This window comes from Emydura macquarii, unplaced genomic scaffold (genome assembly GCF_026122565.2).
Source record: "Emydura macquarii macquarii isolate MOO-44397 ecotype Brisbane River unplaced genomic scaffold, CSIRO-AGI_Emac_v2 contig_1363, whole genome shotgun sequence".
NCBI lineage: Eukaryota > Metazoa > Chordata > Testudines > Chelidae > Emydura > Emydura macquarii.
Window position 1 is genome coordinate 24,189,341 of NW_027131500.1, and position 25,889 is coordinate 24,215,229.

Below are 25,889 nucleotides of genomic sequence, written 5' to 3' on the forward strand. Positions count from 1 at the left end.
ATTCTGATATAGGTGGATGGTTTACGGAATTTGTTCGAAGATTTTCAGAAAGCAACTGCATCTTTAAAATAAAATAAAAAGAAACAAAGTTAAATAATATAGGCTGCAACTGTGGAACATAGGTAGGATTGGAGATAATGTTTTAGCTTGCAGACTTTCTTTAGAGTACTTCCTTTTTTTTTTTTTTTTTTTTTTCTATTTGCTGGAGGCAGGAATAAAATCAAGATAACATTTTGAAACAGTAGAAAAGGCAAAAAGTGCTAGTGTTGGTATGTGGTTGTTTTTTGTTTTTTCCTCTAACCCTTTTAAACATGATGGGTCTTTCAGATTGTGTAACTAAGATAATGGTCATGGTACTGTATGACAAACAGATGCTTATTGCTTTCAGAAAAACAAAAATTTCAAAATATTTATCCTCCAGGTCTGGGCCCCTTGGTTTGTTCTTTTTCCAAATCTGGGCATTGAGAATCGACTGTCTGGGACCTCTGAGTCTGTGTCGTTCTCAATGCAGGACCAGAGCTCAGAGAAGGGTGTTGAGGGAAGGAGCCCAATGCATTTTGCTGGTGCAATCAGTCTATTAGCTCCTCACAATGGAAAATCTGCTAGAAGTGAGGTGCAAGCTGGCCGCAACAACCCTTGGCCTGAGGAGCCACATCCAACAATACCCACCAGTTGGGCAAGGATGGGGATCATGCAGGTTGGAGTACCTGCTGATTCATCACTTCTTCCAGACAGTATCTACTTGTCGGATGCTATGGAGCCCCAGCCCTAAAATAAAACTGCCTTCTACTCACGGAAAACGTTCCTTGGGATGGGGATGAATGGATCACACCTTGGGACTGGTGCCTGTGCCAATCCATCTGCCTCTGTGGGCCCAAAGCATTGTAAATTACATAGCTTCTGATCTAATGATGGTGAATCTGGCACTACAGTATTATTGGTTATCATAGCAATAAAACAGAGGTGTACTTTAATGATAGCTGCCAGTCAAATCAGCAATGTTAAAACCCTTGAAAGCCAGCCAAACAAAAGGAAGAAGAGTTGGAGTGTGTGTGTGTGTGTGTGTGTGTGTGTGTGTACACACATAAAAATACAAGAATTATTCAATCGTGTGTATTTCAGTTGATCATTCAATAAAATCTTGATTAAATTACTCATCCTTTGTTTTTGTTTTTTTCCTTGTACTCTTTCCACTATTATCACTCAGTGAATTCTTAAAGGTGATTGATAGTCTTTAAAGATCTAATATGCATTCCCCTTTGTTGTTGTAAAGCGAAACTGAACCACAGAGCAGCCCAAAAGGCCCCTGTAGAAATTTGAAGACAGTCTTGATACTCTAGTCCACTCAAAGAATCTGCTGATACTGTAATGTTTTTTTCCCTTGCCAGGACACTCCTTGCCTGGTGTCATTTCCTGAGCTCTCATGGGATGAGATTAGTCTAAAACAACAAAGTAGCCAGATGTCTGGTTCTGCCAGAGTCCCAGAGGCCAGGGTATGGTAGGCAACAATAATTGCTTGGGGCTGAAGATCAAAGATACCTGAGAATTACTTATGGGTACATACTATGTGTCTTTCCCATTATTAAGAGTCTGAGAAAATTTGTATCCCTAATCAGCCCTTTTGTTGGTTAAATTTAAGTATGAGTGCAGTTCTGTCTGATACAAATATTTTGTTATTTTTAGTAGAATTAGCAAGTGTAGAAGCTTACATTACATATGTTGGCAAAATTATGCAGCCTAAAATTTTTATGACTACAACTTCTTTGGATATAAAATATAATCATATTTTAGTTTAAAAGCACTGTAAGTTAGTGTTTAAAAAAATTACTATGCCATCCATGAGCCAATGCAGGTGACAATGATTAAGTTGGCTCAGTACAGGTTTTAGATCATTGCCTCATAGTCTAAAATGAATTCAGATCAAATCCCAGAGGCTGGATATCTGCACATCACTGTTTTTTCCCCACATAGATATTCCTAATGCTAATTAACATTTTTTAGTGATCAACACCTGTTTGAGTTATATAAAATCTGGGTCTGTATTATTTTAGGATGAGTGCTAGCTCTGAATTCTTGTAATGCTTTTAGAGTGGGATTGCTCCTGGGGGGAGAGAGAGAAGTCTGACTGTAACCATCTGTGTGTTAGCATCCAGATGAAAATATCAAGATGAAGAACAAAACATTGTTTATTTTATTCAGTAAAAATGTTACCTGTCATGCAGAATTAAAGCCTCAACACCATTTCTTAGCTTTCAAGTAATAAACTATTGTGATCAAGGACAAGAGTATGTGACTTATTTTCTGTGGTTTCACTGCTACAGTTTCACTTTATTTAGGGGAAGGTAATGTTAATGTACTGTAAATACTGGGACTAGGGGGCAGGGGAGTTTCTGGTCACACTGAAAATGTGTTTGCAATTTATTGCCTATATTACACGTTTAACAATTCTAAGGGACATTTTTGAATGACTAGGCATTTTTAGCTATGAAGAAAAGATCCCTGGAGTAATTTAAAGGACAGAATTGATTTATCTGTTTCAAACTTGACAATCTCTCTCATTCTCTCTAATATAGTATTCGAGAACAAAGCCAAATAGGCAGAGTCTACTAGAAGAATATCTTGTGTTTACATTTTCACTCTTTGCACATATGTGCCCGACATCTCCATCCAACAGCATAAACACCAGCTGCTGTTGATTGCACCCATTTGACTGCTTTTCCTCTTTTTCCCACTCCCTCTCCACCACTCAAATCCAGACACACAGGAGAAAACAGGCAAAAATGGAAGTTTGAACAAGAAGCTTGGTGACATTGTGCCACAGAACTGCTTGCTTTGCTATTTGGTTCCTTGGGCTCGTTACTCTCAACTGAAGAAATCCTTTTCATTGACCATTTTGACTCCTGGTCCTTTATGAATGTGATAGTATGAAATTATTGCTCAACTATCTGCACTTTTTGTTTAAATGTTTGTCTTTTGGTTTTGAGTCTTCCTCCTCTCTTCTATCCCCACCCATTGGGAGGTGCTACAGTGTTTGTAGCAATCTGTAGCTACTTATGGTCCCAGGCAAGACCAGTACAGACAAATCTGGGGGATCCTGTGAAGTGATTGGCTTGAGGCTTACATCTGCAAGGCTGAAAATTCAGTGTGTGACCTTTCCACTTGCCCCAAACTCCTTTGCCATGCACTTGGCAAGGGAATGAATCTCAGAGGCACTGAAAGTAGCAAAGAAAAATGTCTATAACTAGCTTTACAGACTAGAAGATCTACCCGTCTCTGACAAATGTGGCATTGTGTTTTGGAGTGGAGTTTTGGAATGGGCTGGCTCTTAAACCAGTACTTGATCATTCTTGAATTCTGAAACTGATGGAGTTGGTGACATCAGCTGTGATTGGAAACGATAAAGTTTGGAGTCTTGGAGCCCTCTAGGGTTGCCATGATGAGTAACAAAAAGAACAGAAGTTGGTAAACCAAGAAACCTAGTGAAGAATTCTTTTTTTGAACTTACAGGAAGGTAGAGTTTCAAGAGGCTTGGCCACTTTATTATTTGGGTGAATAAGACAGAGAATATATTTAAAATATATTGGTAAAGGCTAAGGAAAATTTGTGCTATGTATTCAGCAGCATCACATTGCAGGATAGTCCAATGCAAGTGCATGTAGGTTTTATGTTCACTTCTGGGAACTTAATTAAGAGGAGAGAATTGAAAAATTTGGGAAAACTTGCAGAAGAATAACAGAAATTAGGGGCTAAAGAGACCAATTTTATGAGAGAAGATTAAACACATATATAAAGATCCAGATATACAAATCTTGGTTAAGTGATGCTTGGAGAGTAGAAGAGGGATATAACATTTGAAGGTTATAAAAATGAAAGAGGCAATTTAGTTACCACAAAAAGAGATTTTAACAAGGAGTAATGGGATGAAAATACTAAAGGGAAAATTTGGTCTGAATATGAAAATAACCTTCCTGACGAGCTTTGGGAGTCTGTGAGAGAATCCCTCAAGGGAAGTGATGGAAAACATTAATACGTGTAGGGAATAACTTGCACTGATACAGAGAGGGACTAAGTGATGTAATCTCGGCATTATATGATGATAAAATATATAAGAATAATATTATGAACATGGGAATTATGTGAAGGATTAGGACAGGGGAATCTTGCTAGTGGGATTCCAGTAAGTTTTGGAAGGGGGAAAGATATGGACCCATTCAATTTGATTGAGTTGTGATCTAAATTAAAATGGTCCAAGTAGACCAACTGACTGCATTCTCCTAATACTGTAGGTGATTTTGATCTCTCAATAAATTAAATTTTTGACACCAGGAGTGGGAGATGAACTACATCATTTGTATTCATTTTTGCCCTTTTACAGCCTTGGCTCTTTCAGTAATGTAGGGAATGTTCATTGGTTAAAAATCATCTTGACTAGATGAGCACTACTTTCATATGAAGCTAACACCCCAATTTTCCTTTTGTGTTGGCTGATGGACATTTCTGTTCTAAATTTGGTCTTGGAGACGTTTATGGAATATCTCCTGTTGAATTTAGTGACCTTAAAAGTATAAAACCAATAGAAAATGCATAATACTACTCAGAAGCCAAGGAAATAGAGTTTAAATCCATATGAAAATAGCAAACATATATAATATACAGCATGTCCCTGGTCCCCTGGAGATCTGTCTGTAGGGAGCTACTGTTTCTACAATAGAACAGTTATAAAAAAAATACAGTTCTGCTGAAAAAATAAGAAATAGAAAATTTAATATTTTGACCAAAGTAATACGGTTTTAAGAGTGATATTAATTTAATGTAAATTCTGCTAAAACTGTAAGTTTATATTAATATGGATTTTTACTCAACTGAGCCTCTTGCCAGACATCATTTTCTTTTTTGCTGTAATGTGCATCTTATGTAACTTATGATAAGTTTTATTTGTGGACTTTTTTGCCTTTTTTTAGAATAGAACTCAGAGAGCAGGAAAATTAATGAGAACTATTCCCTTGGAAAGTGATGTTCATTCCAGGGAGTTTTTTCAAATCTATCAGTTTTCAACACACATCCATTCCTTTTCCTAATTTTTCTTTCCATATTTGCTGCTACTCAGTGCTATTTCTATTTATAGAGATTATGAAGGAGCAAACCTCTATTTACCGTTCTAACTAATTCTGCAGAAAAGTCATAATGCTCTCTTTCCCCTAAGTAATATGGTAGGGCTGTTCAAGGACCCCATTTGGCTAGAGTAAGCTCTGTAGAGTATCTCTGCAGCCTAGGGTCAATTCCTCAGTACCCTTCCACTTTCCGTTTCTTCCACACATGGTCTGGCTTTGTGGGGTTGGTGCTGGACTCTGGATTTGTGCCTTAATGCATTATGTCAAATGAGGAGACTATAGGACCTTCAGCAGTATAGGAGTGTTAAGCATGCTGTTTCATATGTGTACAAAGATTTGTTTCTGAGATCACTATTTTTGTATATGCTTTTAAATCAGTGTGTAATACAGACGTGGGGAGGATTTAGGGAAGGGGTTGTTCTTGTTTTTAGAAATTTCTGAGGTTTGGAAGGACAATGAACTAGCTCATTTTACTTGAAGAATTTTTCATATAATTTTGTATTAAAGATCCCCAGAATGCATTACAAAGGCTAATACTAGGGTTGCAAATTCTCCAAGATTGTACTGGAGATTAATCTTTAATTAAAGATTATGTAATGTGATGAAACCTCCAGGAATACATCCAACCAGTATTGGCAACCCTATCTAATACTAGTGTGAAGTTGAGGCTATTGAAGGGAAGATTCTTGCCTGTGTTAATTCCAGATGATATTTATTATTTTTGCAGCCCCTTACATTTTCATGGTGTCTTACAAACACATGGGTTAAGGACCTGAGCTTATAAGAAATGTACAATCTAAAATATATAGATTCAATACATGGAGCTATTGCTGACTGAAGCACACCTTCCCAACTTTGATGGCTACACATTTTTTAGTGGATTATTATGGCTAAATTGGTAGACATGAATCTCTGTACTATTTTGAAAATGAATTACAATTGTATAGAATGTCAACATTCTTATAAGGGTTAGTTTTAGTTACTACTGTTTAGTGTAATAGAGGATTATTGGTAATGCTGAGCCTGTTATGTTAGGATTTGTTAAAATGTAATGGCACTCTTTAATATGTTTATTCTCTGGGATGTTATTGCTACATGCATATCCTTTTTAAAACCTTTCCTTTCTATGAAGGATGAAAACCAATGAAATATATATATATAAAAAATTAAAATCTAAAAATTGCTTCAGAAAGCTTCTCTTGAAAATACTCTATTAGTGAAGACTAGCGTGTCTTTGATAGAACTAGTACTTATCATGGTTTTGCACAGTCCCCAAAACGTTATTTTATTAGTATAAAATTAAGTGTCTGTTAGACACCTTTGACACTGTACCTTTAGTAAGGGGGAAATAAGGGAAATATGTTCAGAAGGAAGACTGTAATGTTTCATCAATTGAGTTGAATTAGAATTCAAAATGTCTTTCTAGTACTTTATAAGATCACATTGTGTAATATGTAATAACTAATACCTTTAAATGGCTTGCACACTTGTCCTGTCCCTATTTGATATGTGCTATGGCTTGTTAAAAAGAGTACACACACAGTAAACCAAAAGTGTTTGTAATAGAATAGTGTTTAAATACACTATATAATGCATTTGAAGACCTGCTTAACTTATGGAGCACAGAAAGAGGAGTATTTTAATTTGGTCCGTTTATTTAAAGATATATTCTGGTAATTTTTTCGTAGATCTAGGAAGAGCAAATGTGTAGGTCAAGGTAAAGAGGGTGAGTGCAGTCTTAAGCAAAACCTTCAATAAATCATGTGGTCTTTTAAAAATCTTTTGTTTGAAGTAGCCGTTCACAGAAATTCCTAACGTGTATATGTGCACACATGAAACGTGAGATAGGGCCATATCTTATCCAGCTGTAGCCATGCCATATACCTCAGAGCATAGTTTGGACCATAGATGATGTTAAAATTGCTGTGCTGCTGAAAGCCATCAGATGTAGCAAATGTAAAAACTATTGAGCCTGTTTTATTTGCTGAAAAGAAATGGTCAATACATACATTTTGCTTCCCCCCACACTCACACTCACACTCACACTCACACTCACACTCACACTCACTCACACACACACACACACACACACACCACCACCACCCCTTTTGTTCATTGGGAAATCGGCAGGAAATATGGGGCTGAAAGTTACATTTCAAAGCTGTGCTTTGTATTTGAAATTTTGTTTCAAGGTCTTATTTCTGCTGGCTGCAGCACTATGTCCTTTAGACACCTAGACTTTCAAAAGTTAAAAGGTAATAAGTCAGTCCCCTGGAAAGGATGCAGAAATGTATATTCAAATCATAAATAAGGAAATGTATCAGGTATATAAAATAGACATAGAAAAATGGATTTCTGTCTTTTGTAGTAAAGTAATTGGGCACCACAGCTTGGCAGGAGTTGGTGCTATTGAATTGGCTGTAACTGCCACAGGTTGATAGGCAGGTGATAAGGCAGCTTCCACTAGGGTCTGCACAGGAGGCCTACCTAATATGCTGTCTGCCCTAAGGGCCTATGGGAACACAGTTGGATTATTATGTTAATGCATGAGCCTGCTGCCCTCTTCCTATCCCAGCTGGGTTCCCTGTTGTTAGTAACTGCTTTGCACTGACAGTGGAGTAATATGCTTCATGATTGAAAGGGCAAAGGGGCTTGGAAGAAAAAAGAACAGGCCCACACAGATATGTAAATGAAGGAAGCAAGTCTGTAGGAGGGTTTTCATATAGGTGCAGATAAAAAGTTTATTAGAAAATGTGTAGTATAAATCTGCTAATTAAATTGTTGTTTATAACCCACCCCTTTATTTTCTGATTCATTTCTTTGAGCATCACTCCTCCTAATGCTGATGCATGCTGAATTTGAAGTACTTACCAAAGCAGGCATTTATGTTGATTTATTTTGAACCAAGGTGCTATAATACACTGGTACCGGTGTACAGTGCTGACAGTGGTGTATTTTTCAGGACTTTGATTACGGTTTCATACTCTGCCACTGTATTCCTATACTGTAGCTTACAGCAGTGATATGATTTTTTACATATTGTAGGAAAGTACATCATTCTGATTTTGTTGATACTTCAGTAATAGTAAGATATAGATACATTTTTTATGGCATAGGAAGCAAATTGAATTTTGTGTTGACTCTGTGGTGACTATCCAGTGATATTTTCTTTGAATCTTTCCAGCATTTGGAATCTCCTAAATGGTGACTCAGTCCTGGAACAAGTGTGTGTGTGACTGAGAGATCAGAATAATCTGATTGGTACTGCTGAAAACAGCCAATTTTTGGTTTCATTGGCTATATTATGCAAACTCTTGTTAGGAAGAGTGTGCCCCATTCCCCTTATTGATACATGGCAAACTTCCGTTCAAAATTCCAACCAGATGGAATTTCATAAATTTTTCTCGCTCTTCTAGTACACCCTAAAATACACAAAATAGCAGAGTACTCAAAGAAATTATTAACTTTAAAAAGCCCCACTTTTTACCATGTTATCACTTTTTACGAAAGAAAGCTAACATGTCAGATATACATTTTTCTGATACATGACTTATATTCTGTAAATTTATCTTGCATTTCTGTATTTCTGTGCATGTTTGTATTAATATTTTAATTAAAATAGTTTAAAAGAAAAGTTACTTTGTGTCTAGCTAACTTTTTTTTAAATATTCTGCAAGCAGCATACTATGGGAATTTTGTTGCTATTGAATATTAATTTGCTAAAATGTAACCAGCCCTTCCTTCCTGCCCTCCAGTTATATTCCCCGACGCCAGGGTGACATACATGACAATTCCATGTTATTAAAAAGAAGTTATTTCCTCTTTGGACTCAGGACATAAAGCTATACAGAAAAGCCATTGGCTGTTGCAACTTTTGAGTGCTTGACTTTGTGATCTTAAATGTTCTTTTAATGGAAGGGTATTTTTGAGTCTGTGTATTTTTATATAGATGTGCACTCCAGAGTTAGGAAATGCCAGATTGAAGGTTGCATGGGCAATTGTTATTTTTGCCCCATTGTGCCTGTGTAGTATAATAGTTTTTAATTACATGATCACATGCTATTTTTTTTTTTTACAGTAACCTTGTCTCATTCACGGGATGCTTGCTAAATGGGCAGTTACTCAATAGATATTTTTATTCTCATCATTCAGTGTGTTGCCCTTGCCTTATTTACTGCATAAATATTTAAATGCTGCACCGAATACAAAATTATTAATTTTCTCAGAGTTCTGTAATGGAGCTCTTGACTGGACTGTCTGATCCTCACAAACATCAATAAATTTATCTTCACAACGTTCCTGTGACATAGAAAAGAAGTAGTATGCCCATTTTATAAATGGTGAAACTGAGGCACAGAGGAACTGACCAAAGTTTGCTGAAGTGCTTTCTAATTTTGGCAGTGCCTTCAATGATTGGATGTTAGATATAAGAAAATTAAATCCCGGCTCTGTGTAGATTAGAACTAGTTGGGAATTTTTCCATAGACATTTTTCCCAAAACATCCACAGGAAAATTTTAGATTTTGCAGAAATTTTTCACTTTTCTGTTAAGAAGATCTAAATAAAATGTTTAATTTCAAGTGAGATTGACCCAAATCAAAACTTTTCAGTTTGTTGAACGGAATTGAAATGTTTTATTTCAGATCACTTTGACATTAATCTGCATCTACCTCAGCTGCCACTGTAGTTTGTGTACCTCATGTCCTCATTCTCCTTTGTGTGCTTGCTGCCTGCAACTGGACTATGCACTGCAGTTTCCCTTCTGGTTGAATTGCCTAAGTATGTCATGGGAGTTCCATCATGGGACATGTAGACTGACTGGGGAGCCTGGTCCATAGACGAGAATGGGGAAATGAGGCACTCAAACAACTCCCAGGAGGCACCATAGCAACTTAAGTGGGTGTAGTTCAGTGTCAAAACAAAATTAAACTTATCAATTTGTTTCAACAAACTGAAATAAAATGTTTTGATGTTTTAAAATAAATTTTTTTAAAGAAATTTCTGTTCCATGAAAAATTTCAAAATGTTGTCATTTTGCCCCAAATTGGGGCTAAAACAAATGTTGAAAAAATGGAATTTCTCATAGGATGAAAACACCTATTTTCAGCCAGCTCCGCTGTAGATGGAATCTATAAAAGCTGAGTGAGTTGGACACATGTTCTGTGCAGATGTTGTGTTTGTGGGTTTTAGTGGAAATTCTCATGTAAGCTCTACTGAGCAAAATCCACACTGAGGCTTCCAGGTTCCTTGGGACAAATACCATGGCAACTCTTCAGAGAGGAGCAGGTTCCCACTCCCTTCAAAAGGATGTGAATGAAACTGTATGGTAGGAGTTTATGCTCCTCCTCACGCGTTTTTATTGAGCTAGTTTCTTTTAGAATTTTGTTTGGTATTAGAGATCTAAATGTACTGGGTTTAAGAAAGCAAGATTTTAAACTTTGTTGTATAAACTTATTTAATAAGAGAAAATATTTTTTTAATTATAAAGGAAAAAAATTATAGTACTGTTATTGCTAACCAAGGAGGCTATGAGTTCCAGTCCCCAACCAAGATTTGGCTGATATTGATTGGTGACATTTGCAGCTCAATGTGGATTTAGATTAGTGGATAAAATTGAGGACTCTCTTGTCTATTTGGAATAGATGTATAACTAAAAGTTAAAAGATTTTTTGGCATTTATCAAGAAGAGAGTGAAGGTAAGGTAATGGCAGTGTTTTAGCCCAGTCTTTTCTCTCTTAATGAAACAGGTTCCCGTGCCCAAGACTGAGAGAGAGCTATTATTGAGAGCAAATGGTTATTCCATTTGCCTACAGTCATTGTACTTCTACTGCTTAACTCATTACTTTGTAAAATGCTTTGAGATACTTGGTGTAGCAAAGGTGCTATATAAAACCATAATCTAACACTTCATGAATAGCTTTCTTTCTAGCTAATGTAACCTAAATATACAGTACTATGCTTATCACAGCAACACTGGAGCACCTTTCAAATTGTAAAATTATATACATACATTTCTCTCCCGGTCCCTCAAGTGGTGGTATTGGCCTTGTTGGTATTATTGGAAAGCAAGGGCTTTTGCATGTAATTTTTTTTCATGGTATTACAGAGAGTGCAGAGCTTTGGCTGGACTCATAAACTGAGGGGGCCACCAGTACAAGTCAGCACTGTTTTAGAGCTTTCCCTCAAGCCACTTGAAAAAAGGACAATTGTGCCAAATTAGTGTTGGTTCTGTGACATGAACAGACATCTACTGTACCTGGGACTAGATAGAAATCTCTTAATATATTTCAGTTGTGACCTCTGACAAATTCTAACACACCCTAGAGGTTAGGGCTCGTGGATCTGTTCACTGGCTCATTTGACCTTTTTATTTTATAAAGCAGGTAATTAAGCAAAAACTACATTCTATGACCTTCTGTACACTAGTGATTGTCTCCAAATTTCCCACCATTGCATTGCCACCAGTGCAACTCTGCCAGTGATAGTAATTGTGGGAGTGCCGCTGTAAATCAGACTCAGCAAATTAACCACAATGCCATCTAATCCTGTGCTGAGCAAGCTTTGGTGAGCTAGTGCTAAAATGCCTGGCACGCTGTACAGTAGCATTCCCAATGGTAGAGTTGAACTGTAGTATGACAGTGGGGTATTTGTAGAGAAATACTGGTATAGACACAACATTTGAGTTAATGCAAAAGGGCACGTTTTAAAAAGTGGCCTTGTTCTTTCATTTCACTGCAGCAGGAAAGTAATACTCTTTGGAGTTGAAGGATGCATTGTTTAACTAGACCTCTAATCATGTTATGGATGATGTGTCTTCAGGAGGATCTGGGGACAAGACCTTTAAGTATTTTTATCACAGCTTAAGATCTCAGAAAATTTGAACTTAAATAAAAGTATGGTTGGGAGGTTGTTATTGCTCGGTATCCTTTTGAGGATACCTTCTGAGGTAATTTTTTAAATAGAGAAAGTCTCTTACAAATATAAAATGTTTGACTAGACTAAAGCCTTTGGTTGTCAGAGTAACTTATACACCATTGTTCAGCTGGGTCTTTTTATTAAATCATCATTTAGCAGTCCATTTGTTTTGGTGCTACAGCTATTGCCTGGCCTACTGAGCTAATAAGTCTTCAGTCACTAACAAAAGTGAATCACAAATAAGATCTGCAGATAGTTTACATGCACGGATGTTTAGTGGCTGGTGTTATTCTTTCTATAAAAACCCTTTAATAATGTTACACAGGATTGGTTTTCACTCTGCTGCCAATTCTGCAGATTCTGGAGCTCCAACACACCAACATGATATTGAAATGCTCCAAGGTTCAGCTGTTTCCTGATGACTGGAAATATTGTGGAAATAATTTGAGTCCTCTGGTGAAAGATATATACACCAGTTCTGGATACATTACTTCTCAGCTGTCAGTCTAGGGAACTAAAACCTTTCCAAATCTGGCATGGCAGAGTTGTTTGAAATAGGTTGTAGAAGAGAAGGCCATGTGATGAATTTTGGATCTTGCAGATAGGGGCCTAGTCAAACAGCTTTGCAGGAAGAAGCAGGTTTTACTGAAAAAGGCCTGTGATTATTTCAAGGAACCACCAGTGTGGGAATCTGAGCTAGTGGAAAAGCATGATTTCTACACAAAGAACTATGTGGTTAGCAACAATGCATCATTTGGTAAAACCCTCCACTTGTTTTGGCACAAAACCTATGGGTGGAGTAGCACAGACTTATAAGTAATTGATGAGAACCTCTTCCAATGCCGAACAAATCTTCATCATGCACAGCTTCATGTTCTGCGATCAATGTTGTGTTGTTTTAGAAGACAGCATGCTTTGGGTGGCATTCCTGTCTTGCAAAGCAAATAAGCAATATAGATTTGTTACAGTTGCATTTTGTGAGACATTTTTTAGTATTTTCATAAAACTGATAGTGGTTGAACGTTTTTGTAATCAAGAAACTCTGCCCCAGAATTCAGTGCCCCTCTGCTGTAGAAATCCACGAATTACATGGTACTGGGTCAAAAATTATAAAGTAAGAACTCCTGTGACATTTTTAGTTGGGGGTGGAGAAGGCTAGAGAGAGTGTGTGTAGGGAAAAACCTTGTAATACCATTTTTTATCAAAAATGGCAGTAATACAATGATTTTATTGTCAGTTTTGAAACCGTATGTCTCTTTCCCTAAGATTTTTTTTGTCCTTCATATAAAATTGGGCTCCATTAAAACTTGCTTTATTGTGGCTAAATACTTTTGCAAGAACTACTAGTAAGAAATTATACACCTGGGGCCAAACTCTGCCTTAAGATGCACATGTACAGCTCCCACTGAATTGAATGTGATTTGCATCTGCATCTCCAAGGGCAGAATCTGGCCCCTGTTAATTTTTTAAAAAACGATGTTGAAATATTAAAAAGCATTTGCTTTGCCTTTGAGGGATACTTGTTCATCTGGAGGTTTTGTTGAGTAGTTAGCACCATCTTCTTTTATTTTTGCCATTTTGTAACAGGATTTTTATATTCATTTTAACAGTAATTTAAGAGTCTCTGTATGCGTAGAAAATAATCTGAATATATGTGCCTTTTTTAAAGCTGCATCATAACTGGGTTATTCCATCAGTACAATAGAGTGACGGGAAACTGTAGTTGGAACAATATGTAAAAATATAGCTTGTAAAAGATTTCCTTTATTAACTGTCATATCCACAGAATATATGTTCAAATAAATGTTGTGTAATAACTAAATTTGAGATTAATAGGCCCCTTAAGAAACAGCGAAGTCATTCAGGATAGTCAGTGAAAAATAGGCTGTAAGACTGTAACATGCACATATTGTCCTGCTTACATGCTCTCTCTGGTGTCATTCCCATTTATCAATGTCGGTAGGTTCTGTTCTCATTAAAACTCTCTTGCACAAAAGCAACTTAATTTTCTTAAGAGGAGAGGACACCTGATTCAATTTAGCACCTACAACCTGGAATTTGAACATATATTTTTTTCTGTCTGAATTCAAATGAATAGTTATGAACAGCAACAAATAGATTAAACATATCAAGTATATTTATATTCTTCTTGCAGTAACAGACCTGTGGCTAACAGCTTGCTACAAAATTGTATCATTTTATTAATGGAAACAGTGGCTAAGAGTTAAGCTATGGTAACCATAAAGATCAACATAGAGTCAAGATATTTTTATTTTTAAACAGTAGGTTGAAGTGGTAATTTAAAGGAACATTGCCAGCCCATTCAGACAAGTCTTGACCCTGTTTATCTGTGTCTTCCACCATCGTGTCCTTGCCTTTTTTTCATGTTGTTCCCTGTGTGTAGATAAAATTCCCTTCTTGAGCTGGCCTACCAAGCAACTTTGTTCACCTCATTCAAATCCCCCCTTAAGATTCTCTTCTACTGCAAAAGCCTATAAGAAATGGGTCAACAACATCCATTATATTAACACAAAAGTAAAGGTTACACCACAATACAATGTGCTCCAGTCTCTGCTGAGTAACCACATAATATTACAGCTTTCCCCAATCTCTCCCAACTTTTGTTACTTCCTTCATTGTGCCAAGTCTTAAATTAAGGTGTGAGCTCTTCGGAGCTGGGACTATATTTTGTTCTTTGTACTGTGAGGCCCATAGTGCCCATGTGTGATTGTTAGGGCTGAATCCCACTTAGTTATGAGTCACTTGGCCCTTTAAATTTCATTGTTCTGCATCTGCAGAATTTGCTGTGGAATCTACCTCTTGCTGCAGAATTGTGCTCTAAAAATCAAAAGTCTTTATATATAAAATCCTTCTAGTCCTTTTGTTGGAAAACAATCTTTTAAAAAACGAATGATGTATAAGTCCTGCGCAGAGTTGTTCTCCATTTATCTGCAGTAGCAGATAAAAAGCAATAGCACTAATAAAGCTGTTAACACCCATCTCCTTTGGGGTATGAATTCTGAAACCTAAGTTTGGCAGTTTGATGTCAACATTTTAAACTATTTCATTCCTGATCTTTGTTGTAGGAACATAGAGCTAATTCCCAAATTTCCCAAGACCCCAGCTGTTCCCTCCAGGCAGCCTAAACCTCGTGACAATTTCTACAGTGCAGTTCTGCATCATCAGTACGAAATATGTAATATAGTTAAAATTTAGAGGCAGAGTAAAATAAAATAGAATTTAATATCAAAATAGAACACTTTTGCACATGGTTTGACTTAGTGTTTAAATAGATGGCTTGTACATTTGAAAGTATCTTGCTGTTGATTTGACACAGAGCTTTCTATTGCTAACAAATAGTGTTAAAAAGTTATGTGATCACAACTAAGACGCATTTGAAGCAGACAGTGAATATGTTGTATTTATATCGTGTCTAATAAACTAACCTTTATTTGCACCATCTAAGGATTTTAAAATGCTTTTCAAACAATGAATTAATTTTGACAACACACTGTGGGGGTGTTTCCCCTTTACAGAGGGGAAATTGAGACACAAAATGGTTAATTTCAGGGGTCACGCAGGAAGTGTTCAGAAGAGCCGAGAGTAAACATAGATCTGCAGATTGCTGCTAGGTCATGCTTCTTTATTCATTGAATACTTCCATTCATTAGAAGTAGTTGTTTCAGACAGATTTTATTTGAATTTGCAATCAGTTGATATTCCATGAACTTTTCCTTATTTTAAACAGACACAAATGCTTTATTTAATAAGTAGTTTCAGCATTTTTTTGCTAGTAGGTCAATAGCTGATCAGTAGATGGTATATAATCTGTATCAAGCTACTGGGTTTTAGTATATAACTACATTTAATTACACCTTAAAACAATTGAAATGTACTTTTGTTTAATTTTTGTATCATGTTGAGCTAAGACATTTTCATACTGGATCTGATCCTCAAAACTCTCATACACGTGGGTATCTAGTCTCAAAATTGAAAATAGCATACCTTTGTGCTTTTTAAAAAAAAAATTATTTGTCAATGCTGGGGTTGCTGCAGGAATTGATCACAGTAGTATGAGTACGTGTTGGAATAGTCTATTGCACATCCACTCTATTATCCTTCAGTAAAAAATACATATCACCATTTGGATCACTGTAAAAATGATCGTCAGTTTCTAAATACTTTGCATCTGTCAGGACCTCCTAGGGGCAGAGTCTATTACATGTTTATATAATAGATTCCTGGTCAAAGTGGTTACCATAGAAAAGCGGATATTAACTTACATCCAGGAATACTGCACTTGCCCAGCACCCATTGCAAGTCAATGAGAGTGGGACGCCTACTTCGTTTAGGTGCTTTTGAAAAGATCACCTTTAATCAAGACAGCATCAGAACATTTCCAGTGTAGGGAGGTGCTGCCAAAATTTTAACAAGATACTTCCTCAAAAAATTTCCTTCCCCTGGTGATACAGCTTTAAAAACAACACAGAACAAGCATGGATTTCATACTCTTCTCCTCTCACCCCCAATCCTTCAATCCTTCCACTCCTAACTCTCCCTACCATATTTTCTTCTCCCTATCTCTTTCTGGAGGCTCCTCTGGGGGCTTGCCAGTCTTTAGGTGTTCCGATTGCCATCACAGCTGCTACTATGAGGGTATACTGCTGGAAGAAGTATTGCAGGCAGATCATGTTGTAGCCATTGCCTGGGCGGTGGTTGGTTGGATGGAGAGCAAGTCGTCTTTGGTGATTTTTTGTGAGGCCAGTTATGGAATGAGTCCCTCTTTTGGTTCTTGGGTTGGACGTCTTTTCAGGCCGGGGGGCTTGGTCAGGAAGGGGATAGAAATAGGGCTCCAAGATTCTCTCCTAGAACCAGTTCTTCAGGCTCTGGGGCAGGGCAGGGCAGGTGTTCATGGACATAAAAGTGAGCAGCAGGACTGCCACTCAGTACAGCTTCTGTCATTCTCCTCATGCATTGTGGGAGTGCCCAGCAGGAAAATTCAAAGATTCCTAGTGGACGATTCAGGACGGGTGTTTCTTTTGCACTAGCTGCTGTGGCATAGCAGGCTCACCTGCAAGATAGCAGTTGCCTGAGTGAGTGGTTCAGTTCGTGGGCCTTAGCATTTTGGCTGAGCAGTTATTTGGACCATGATCCCACCAATGAGGGCCGGGCCAGTCTATGGATTCTGGGGAGGGTTAATGAAATTATTTTTTGAAATACACACATTTTATGTAAAGTGAGATGGTTGCATTTCAGTGTATGTGATGGGAAATGCGGGGGATCTTTGTTTCCTCCCAGCCTTCTGGTGCAGAAGCAGAGCCCAGCTGTTTCTTCCTTTCATATCTGGCAATCAGTTGACATTAGTCTGTTTTGAAGGTTAATTTTGCAAGAAAAAGGGTTAGAAGTTTGCTTTTTTGTTTAAAAAACAAAAACAAATGAAATGAGATTCTCCTTCATTGGTTCAGAGGCTGAATGTATTAAAAAGGTGCTCCCTGAGCCTCACCAGCTTGACGTGATCAAATACATACAGTCAGAGAATGTCACGTTTCCAAGAAATACGGAGGGATTTGATAAAGTTGATTCGTTCTTAATAGTGATCATAGTGAGCTAGAAAGGTTATACACAAAAGATACCCAATGTATTCAGTAGTTATGATGTATGTGTGTATGCACACACGTGTGCATTGTACATATGTAATCTATATTTCTTCATATGAAAATACCAATCTCAAAGTTTCAAAATGTGGGATAAAAAGCGTGATTTAATTCACACTTGTTGAAGAATTAGTAACAAACAGTGCTCATTCTTGCTTTCACTGTGATCTCTGCCAAGAAAACCCATTTGGACTTATGCCTCCTTTTTATGTTCAAAAGAGAAATGCTGATGAGGAAGAGGTGTTAAAATGTGGTGCCGTAGTTTACAACTGTCAACTATAATGTTTTATTTAGCTGTATCTATTCAGATGCTCCCTGTGCAACGTGCAGTGCCATATGCCATTGTCCCTGTTAGCAAGCAAGTAAGCAAAGGTTTCCCGGTCTGCGCTTGTTTTTGTGTTTGGGCCACCAAGGAGCTGCAGTCCAGTACCATCTTTTATTGATAGGGCCAGCAGAGGAGGAATCTAATGAAATTATCAAAGCTTTGAATTAATTATGAACTTGAATAAGAAAGCTAAGCTCTCTAGAGCCAAAGATCTCATTACTCATTCACTCTCATTGCATCCTCTTATGGAGCAGAAGGCAAGTTCAGATACAGCTCTTAGCCTGGATTTGGACTTTATTCAAACTTGGTAAAGTCGCTAGTGTCCACTTGTTACTATGGCTGAAAAAGTCCATGTTGATTAATTTGACTTTGCTGTAGAATCTTCATTTAATGGTAGGTTCTCGCCCCACCCTTCCCAGTCCCTTATAACTTGTCTCATGGCTTTTTATCATCAGGCTGGATGCTATACAAGAGTTTCTTTCCTTTCTTGGTAATTGTGGAAGCTTTTCATGACCTATGTTTTAACTTCATGGAATTCAGTGATTTAAGATTAGGAGCTAATATTGCTATCTTATTTTTCCTGGATATTTAGGTAAGCAAAAAGGCTTCTAAAGTCATTATTAGTTGTTTGTTTTCTTACTTACAAAGCCTCTTAAGTTGTACGTAATGCTTGGACATTTTGGCCTCAAAGTTAACTGTATTATTCTGTTTTTAGTACATTATTTCTATTTGCAGTTTATTGCTCATTTTATAGAAACTTCTGCATCTGTCAGTAAGTGATTGTTCATAACTGCTTAGGTTGCTTGCCCCATTAAGATACTGTGCTGAAAAATTAGTAAGGGGGGCTATTAAAATATGTCTGTTTTAGTCCAACATAATTAGAGCTTCCTTTTCCTCCTGGGTCCCTTTAAGAGTTTTGGTTTTTTTAAATGACTAGGTCGATAATGTAAAATTCTTGTCCGTGAATTATAGCAAAATTGGTGAAACTGAGATTGCCTGGCACTGTTGGGGATTATTTTGGTACCCATTATAATTGTGTAAAATATAAGATACGGCAGCAATCTTGTTTGCTTGCTTGCTTTGTACAGTTCATTATTTATAAGCTGATAGGCTGGAACTCATAAGCTACAGGCCACTGGCAATTTTTATAAGCAATGGCTAAGTTTGTTTAATCAGGTGAGTGTGTATTTGGAGGGGGTGAAGACTTGTTGGGAGGGAGAATAGCATTCTGTTCTTTTGCTATGGTTATTTTTATTGAGTGATATTTTCTTGTTTTGTCTCTCTCTAGGCAGCTGCTATATTTAACTCAGCCTTTGGAAGTTTTTTGGTAAGTAATGCAATGGTTACACCTAGTGCTATAACTTTGTATTTTTTATATTACAATTTGTACAGCTAGTCATTTAGTTAAACTGGTAAAGAACTGAATAATTTTAGTATTTCTTTCACCCCTTCTTTAATTAACTAGAAATACTGCTGTTTCTTTTCATTGAATGAGATTCTGAAGAAAATTAGTGAATGAATAATCTTTGATCAATGTAAATAAATTATGCTTAAGTATATCTTAATTTTCTCCATAATGGGCTAACAGAATCTATTAGCAGGCAGACGTTTCAGAGATGGGTGTCAATATATTGATTTTTTTTCTAAGGAAGTTTATTAGATAATCATTATGTTCTATCAAGGGGCCATAGACTTTGAAAAGAAAACCTGACCTGGCTGGTCAGAAAGGAGATGCTAATTTACTCAGTGACATGTCATTTGTTTAGCATATTTTACTGTCAGCAAAGCTACTCTACTTTGTGTCCCTGAGGATCAGACTGAAATAACTAGAAACAAGGAAACAATCAAACAAGCTGTTCCTTTTAAAAAACAAAGCAATATTTGTGGGCATATTGGTCTCTAAAATGTCAGAAAACTAACTGAAAAGAAGGCCAAGCAAATTTGTTTTTCTAATAAATAAATGTATTTATGAAGAAAGGAGAGAGATTTTGTATTGATGTGTTGTTGAAAGAGACACAGTGGAGAGTATCATACATAGGTTATTTTTTTATCCTATGATATAAACTGATGAGATTGATTCCCTGATTGAGTTGTATAGTTAATCATTGATTTTACTTTACTTAGGTTTTTGCTAAAATATGTAAATACTTAAAAGTATGTGTTTTCAGTTCCAATCTCTCCTTACCAAATAGAGAACTAATCTGATGTGTGAACTGAATGAAAAGCAAAACTATTAATATAAAATATGTAGGTGAAATTGGGATTACAGAGATGAAACTGTTTGTTTATCAAACATGTAAAAAAGGTTTTTTAAGAGTGTATCTGTGTAAATATATATAACCATATGTATATAGAAAAACACACTGCAAAGAGAGTGATAGTGATGCTGAGATCTGCAGTTGTGTACAGTGTTTCTACAATTGGATGTGTTTTAGAGTTAGCTAAAGACGATATGTAGTGTGTATATGTACCCACTGTTAAAATCTAAAACGTCAACTTCCAAATGTTTCCCCTCCTTTTGGGTTAGTAGGGATCTAGTAATGCTGTTCTTTTTAAAAACAAACAAACAAAAACCTCTGCTCCATGGTTTTTGGAATCTTTTTGTCAAAGTAACGTTTAAATAGTCACATTTCTCTTTCTTTATCTAGAGACCTAAATTCCCTGCAGTTCCCATCTCCTCTGCAGTGGAGAACTTTGAGTTCACAAAGAGCCTAATTGAGAGCTCATTTAAGCCATTTGTAGCCTATTGACATCATTAGAAGTTTGATTGGACCCTAAGACACCATAATATAATTCATTATTAGACTGATTTAACATTTTAAAAGAATATTAAGAATTCTACACTCAAATTAAAAATACATTTTAAACAGATGTTGGTTATAGAAGCGAGACCAAATTCTGACCTCATATACATGCATATTACCCCATTGACACAAATGTACTAGTATAGAACTTAGTTTTATAATTTTTAATATTATTATTATAATTTCTAATATTTCTAATATTATTTTTGAATTTCCCTAAATGAGTGATTACCTAATTTCTCACTTCTGTATAATATATTGTTACTGTTTGAAAATGTGATTGTGTATGGGTGAGTGTATGTGCATGATATATTAATAAGTCACATATAGTAAGTGCATATAATATAACTGAAAGGGTTGTGATCTTGTAAGCATTTATATACATATTTAATTTTAATCAGGTGACTAGTCCCATTAAAGAGGATTTTTGCAGAAGTGGGGCCACATGTAGCTAGATTCCAATCTTGCTTCTTTTTATACTGGTGAATGCCTATTGCCTTCAGGGGAGTTGCTCCTGATTTATACCAATGTGTAATCAGATCCATAATATGGATGCTTTCTGCTAACATTTAGGGTGAGATTTTCAAAAATCTGTAATTAGGCATGTAAATATTAGTGGCCTAATTTTAAAAAGTCTGTGGAAGCTACTGAATGCTCAGCACCTTTGAAAATCAGATGACTTATCTTTGTGCCTAAATATGGACTTTGGATACCTAGAATTATGCTTCTGTTTTGGAAATCTTGACCTCAAAATGCCTCCAAAGTACAAACATGATATTGATATATAAACAGATAACTAAAGCTATGTATCAGACAATGTGTTTTCTATATACAGTAATGTATTTACAGACTTACATACTGTAAGGCATATCAGTATATGCTTGTTAAAAATGAAGCGGGAAGATCTGGAAGAGCATAATTAAGGTCAGAATTTGGCTCACTGTGGCTCCAATCCTGAAGCTTGTAGCACACAGGCAGATTGCTGTATTCATATGTAGCTCTGGCAAAGTGAGTGGGGTTCTGTGTGGTGGAGCAGTCTGCCCACAAGCTGCACGTTGTGGAGTTAGTCATTAGACTAAACATAGGCTGCTTGTAAAAGTCTGGAAGAATTCTCATTTTGAAAGATTTACTTTGATATTTTTGGGTAGCTACTTGGACTTCTAACTCCTCTAAAAGGATTGTACATGAACTTTGGGAAGTTTTTCTCCTAAATACACTATGTGTGGTGAAAAGTACTGATTTGTAGGAAAGTTCTCAACTTAATGATGTTAGAATATTAAAATGTGACCTGACGTGTGTGTGTGTGTGTGTGTGTGTGTGTGTGTGCGTGTGCGTGTGCGTGTGTGTGTGCAGGGAATGAGCAGGTGATCCTGCACTCTGATCAGTTAGAGGCTGGCTAATTAGTGCCCCAGGAGAAGCTGATTGGGGGTAATGAACTCAATTGGCTCCATCAGCCCAGGACTGATAAAAGAGGCACAGGAAAGAAGTGCAAGAGAGGCGAGAAGAGAGGAACAGGGTTAGTTGGGGCTAGTCACAGAGAGGGCTCAGAGTAGGGAGACATCTGTTCCCCTCAGGTCCTGCTAAGAGGGCCTAAACCTTTTCAAGCACTGTAAATAGGTGGAGCATGGGGGACTGTGGTGATATTGGTGAAGAAGACTTGAAATAAAACTTCACTGAGACCACACCGGGAGGACTGTGTGCCGTTTCTGCGGGGAAGAAGACGGGTGGAGCAGGGCCCCTGTTACAGGCGTAATAACAAGGTTTTGGTATTCAAATAATAGAATTTGAAAGGCTGTTTTGATGGGCCATCATGTTCTTAGATCAAGTAGCTCCAGATGCTTTTGTTGGGGAGGAAAGTTTGAAAAACAGTGCCCCGAACCAACTTCTTTCCTCCCTCCTCTCCCCCCCCAACAAAAAAGTCCTGTAGATTTACATGCAGCAGGATGTGCAAAATGATACTGTACATATTCATAGCTAGTTTAATAATGTCCCAGGTCTAATTAAAACAGTGTTTTAAAGAACTAATTGTTACAGAAAACTGTTTTTTTTTATGTAGCTAGACTGGTAATAACTAATGATAGATGAATTCAATTTACATAAATTTCAGACCATGAGAATATTTTAGAATCATGCCACAGAGGATTGCTTTAAGTTAGGAAGTTAATATCATTATCTCCTCCTCTCATTTTAACAGTTTGGTTTGCAATAATTGTGGAGCATAATAAGTGATTCGAGTTTTCCCCCTTGATAGGGTTTTAATAAAATCTGATAGCATTTTAGTAATACAGAGTGGTTGGTTATCAGAGTGGTTGCTACTATAAAGTATGCAAATGTATTGCAATAGCTTTGCCGTTGAGTTCAACAGCATTGCTGCTTATTGCTCCAACATCTAAAAGAAAAGCACACTTTTTGAACTAAAGAAGTTGGTGATTTACAGTGGAAATAGTCTAAAAGTTCAAACATCTATCTAGGTTCTTATACTGAGCCCCTCAGCATGATACATAAGCACCTCTGTTACATTTCTGAAGGTTGTGTCATTAATAATTATTAACTGCTGAAACCAGATCACCACATGTGATTAGAAATTGCTTTTCTAGTATTTTTTTAAAATGAACTGAAGTACTCTAGGCTTACCTAAAGAACTCGGTTTAAATCTGGATGACAAAAATCATACATATAGATTTGGCTGACTGGATTTGTTGCACCTAGTTAGTTAGTTATTTTCAGTTGTGCCTACTGGAATACACCAATAAATGGCAAAGCTGTGTACCACATCTGATAACTCTGGCTGAGATTTGTTAGAAGTTTGATGGAACACATTTGTGTGATCATAATGAATCTCTCTGGGTTAGCTGTGGCACCCAGTACATAAAGAAGCTTGGTAGATTTGGAACTTGTAATGTGACTGCTAATAACTGATTTGGGAGTTCGTACCACAGGAGATTGTGTCCTATTTTATGTTCCTCCAGTATTCTGCCCTCTTGCCATACAGGTGATTATTCAGATTTGTTTATCTTGAAGCATCAGCAGAGGACAGCCATATTCCTTCTTGGCTTTAAAATTGTCTCCAGAACCTGGGCCAGAGCTACATCCAGAGCTTGTGCAGAGGCAATTTCATTGACTTCAGTGGAGATGCACCTGCTCAGATCAGAGCTGAATTTGGTTCTCTGTTTTTCAGTCACAGTGTAATGCCATATATGTGTGAAAGGGAGAGGATACTTAAATATTAGTGGAGAGAGTGGCTTCATACAATACTCTGCACTGCCACAGTAGAACCCAGGTTGGTTAGTCATTCCCTTCTTCCTCTTCTACTCCCTTCCTCTTGAGCCAATGGGTTGGAAAGCTGTGTAGGGGGTAGTGTTCAGCACTTGAAGTGAGGGACTGTCTTGCGTCACTCAGTGGTGATCCCTTTTTGGGACCGATGAGAGGCTTCAAAGGACCAGTCATATATTCTCTTGGACCAAAGAATTGTGGCTGAATCCTGAATCCTTGGCAGTAGGAGACATAAAATTAGGAATATAAAGGAACTTGAGGGCTCTGATCTGGAGCCTTCAGATCCCTGAATAAACGAGTGAAATGGCCACCTAAAAATGAAAGTCTTAGTTGAAACTCCTACGACTCTGTCTTGGACTAGCCTATACTGAACTATTTCTATATTGCAGCTTATGGGAAAATGAGGGCATGTGTCCTGGGTGAAGTATGTCAGAGTGAAGAATAGCCCCTACCCCTACTGATGCTCCATCAGTGCAAAAATCTTCCTCACATAAATCAAGTATGGGTAAAAGGCCCAGGACTTAACCATCTTTGTTTAAGTGAACAGAATTTGTTCTTCTTGCTTGAATATGAACACCCACATTATTTTATTTTTAGGGCAGCAATTTAGCTGGTCAAATCAAGGCCACTATTTTTTATAATTGTATTTTAAATTCAGATTTTAATTGGAAGTGTATGTAAAAATGTAGCCTCCTACACCCACAATAATCTTTGTTAGTTAATAAAAATGTATGGAATTCTTATCTACTCAGTTTTAGCAGCATAATGCTTTACACAGCTTGACAGGACTTGTGCAGCAAGTAAATGCATTAGTCATAGTGTCCATTTTTCTTGCAAATTTGTGACATAGATTTAATTACGGGGATGACCAGCAACTAACAAATTAAATTTTGGTAGGCTGAGCCAACTTTTTTTTATTTTAATAATGATGGATTTTTTTAGCAATGATTTCATTACTATTTAAAGAAATCCAGCAGTGTGGAACTAACCAATTGACTGAATTAATTTATTTTATTACGTTTTAGCAGATGGTGTGTGTATTTTCTTTTATTTGAATTTTTTTTTTACATTTTAAAAAATGTCCAGAAAACGGAAAAATACTTGTTTGTATACTTGTTTCCCTTATTGTAACTTCATGCAGTGTAAAAGGGGAACACAAGTCTTTTGGGACTTGCTTTTTTCCTAGCTGCTTGCAAGAAGAACTTGCCAGAAAGCCTGTTCACTACAGGTGCTGAATTCTAGATTCATACTTGTTAATTTCAAAGTATAGCTGCTGCTGCTGCTTTATAGTGTGCCACTGCATTCTCAGAAGTCGGCTCTTTTTTCTCTGTGAAGCAGCACAATGATGCTGCTGGACTGTGTTCTGAATTTGATTCCTGCAGCTCACAGAACCCTCAGGAAGCTCTTCCTGTTAATCAGCCACTTGGGAAGCCGCCTCAACCTCAGAAGGTGGGTTTGTTGTTTTTTTCATTAGGGAGCCGAGGCCAGGTCTCTGCAGTGGAGAATCCTTGGACCACATATTATGTATAAGGCACACAAGGTTTGGATTCCACGGAAGTTAAATTTGCTTGCGAGCCATTTAAGTTGTCTCACTGTAACTTTTCTGTATCCTGGAAATAGCGTTCAATCCTCTTTTACCATGATTGCTCTTGTTTGATTTTTGGTGGATTGAGCTAAAAGCGCAATGGAATGTCGACATCATCCAGTGCTTTGAAATTCTCAGATTAAAAATATATATGCAGAGGATTAGTTCTATTTATTATGTATTTTTACTTATAATTAACTCTGCACTTACATTAGGGGAATA

The 25,889-nt window shown here is 36.9% G+C and overlaps 1 protein-coding gene across 4 annotated transcripts in view; it reads left to right on the plus strand.

The window, feature by feature from the left end:
* Positions 1–25,889, plus strand: part of SLC10A7 (solute carrier family 10 member 7) — a 185,449-nt gene that overhangs the window by 33,042 nt on the left and 126,518 nt on the right. For all 4 annotated transcript variants that reach the window (XM_067551942.1, XM_067551944.1, XM_067551943.1 and 1 more), the window contains exon 5: positions 19,294–19,332. In XM_067551942.1, coding sequence (XP_067408043.1) covers positions 19,294–19,332 — 39 coding nt within the window. The remainder of the gene's footprint in view (positions 1–19,293; positions 19,333–25,889) is intronic.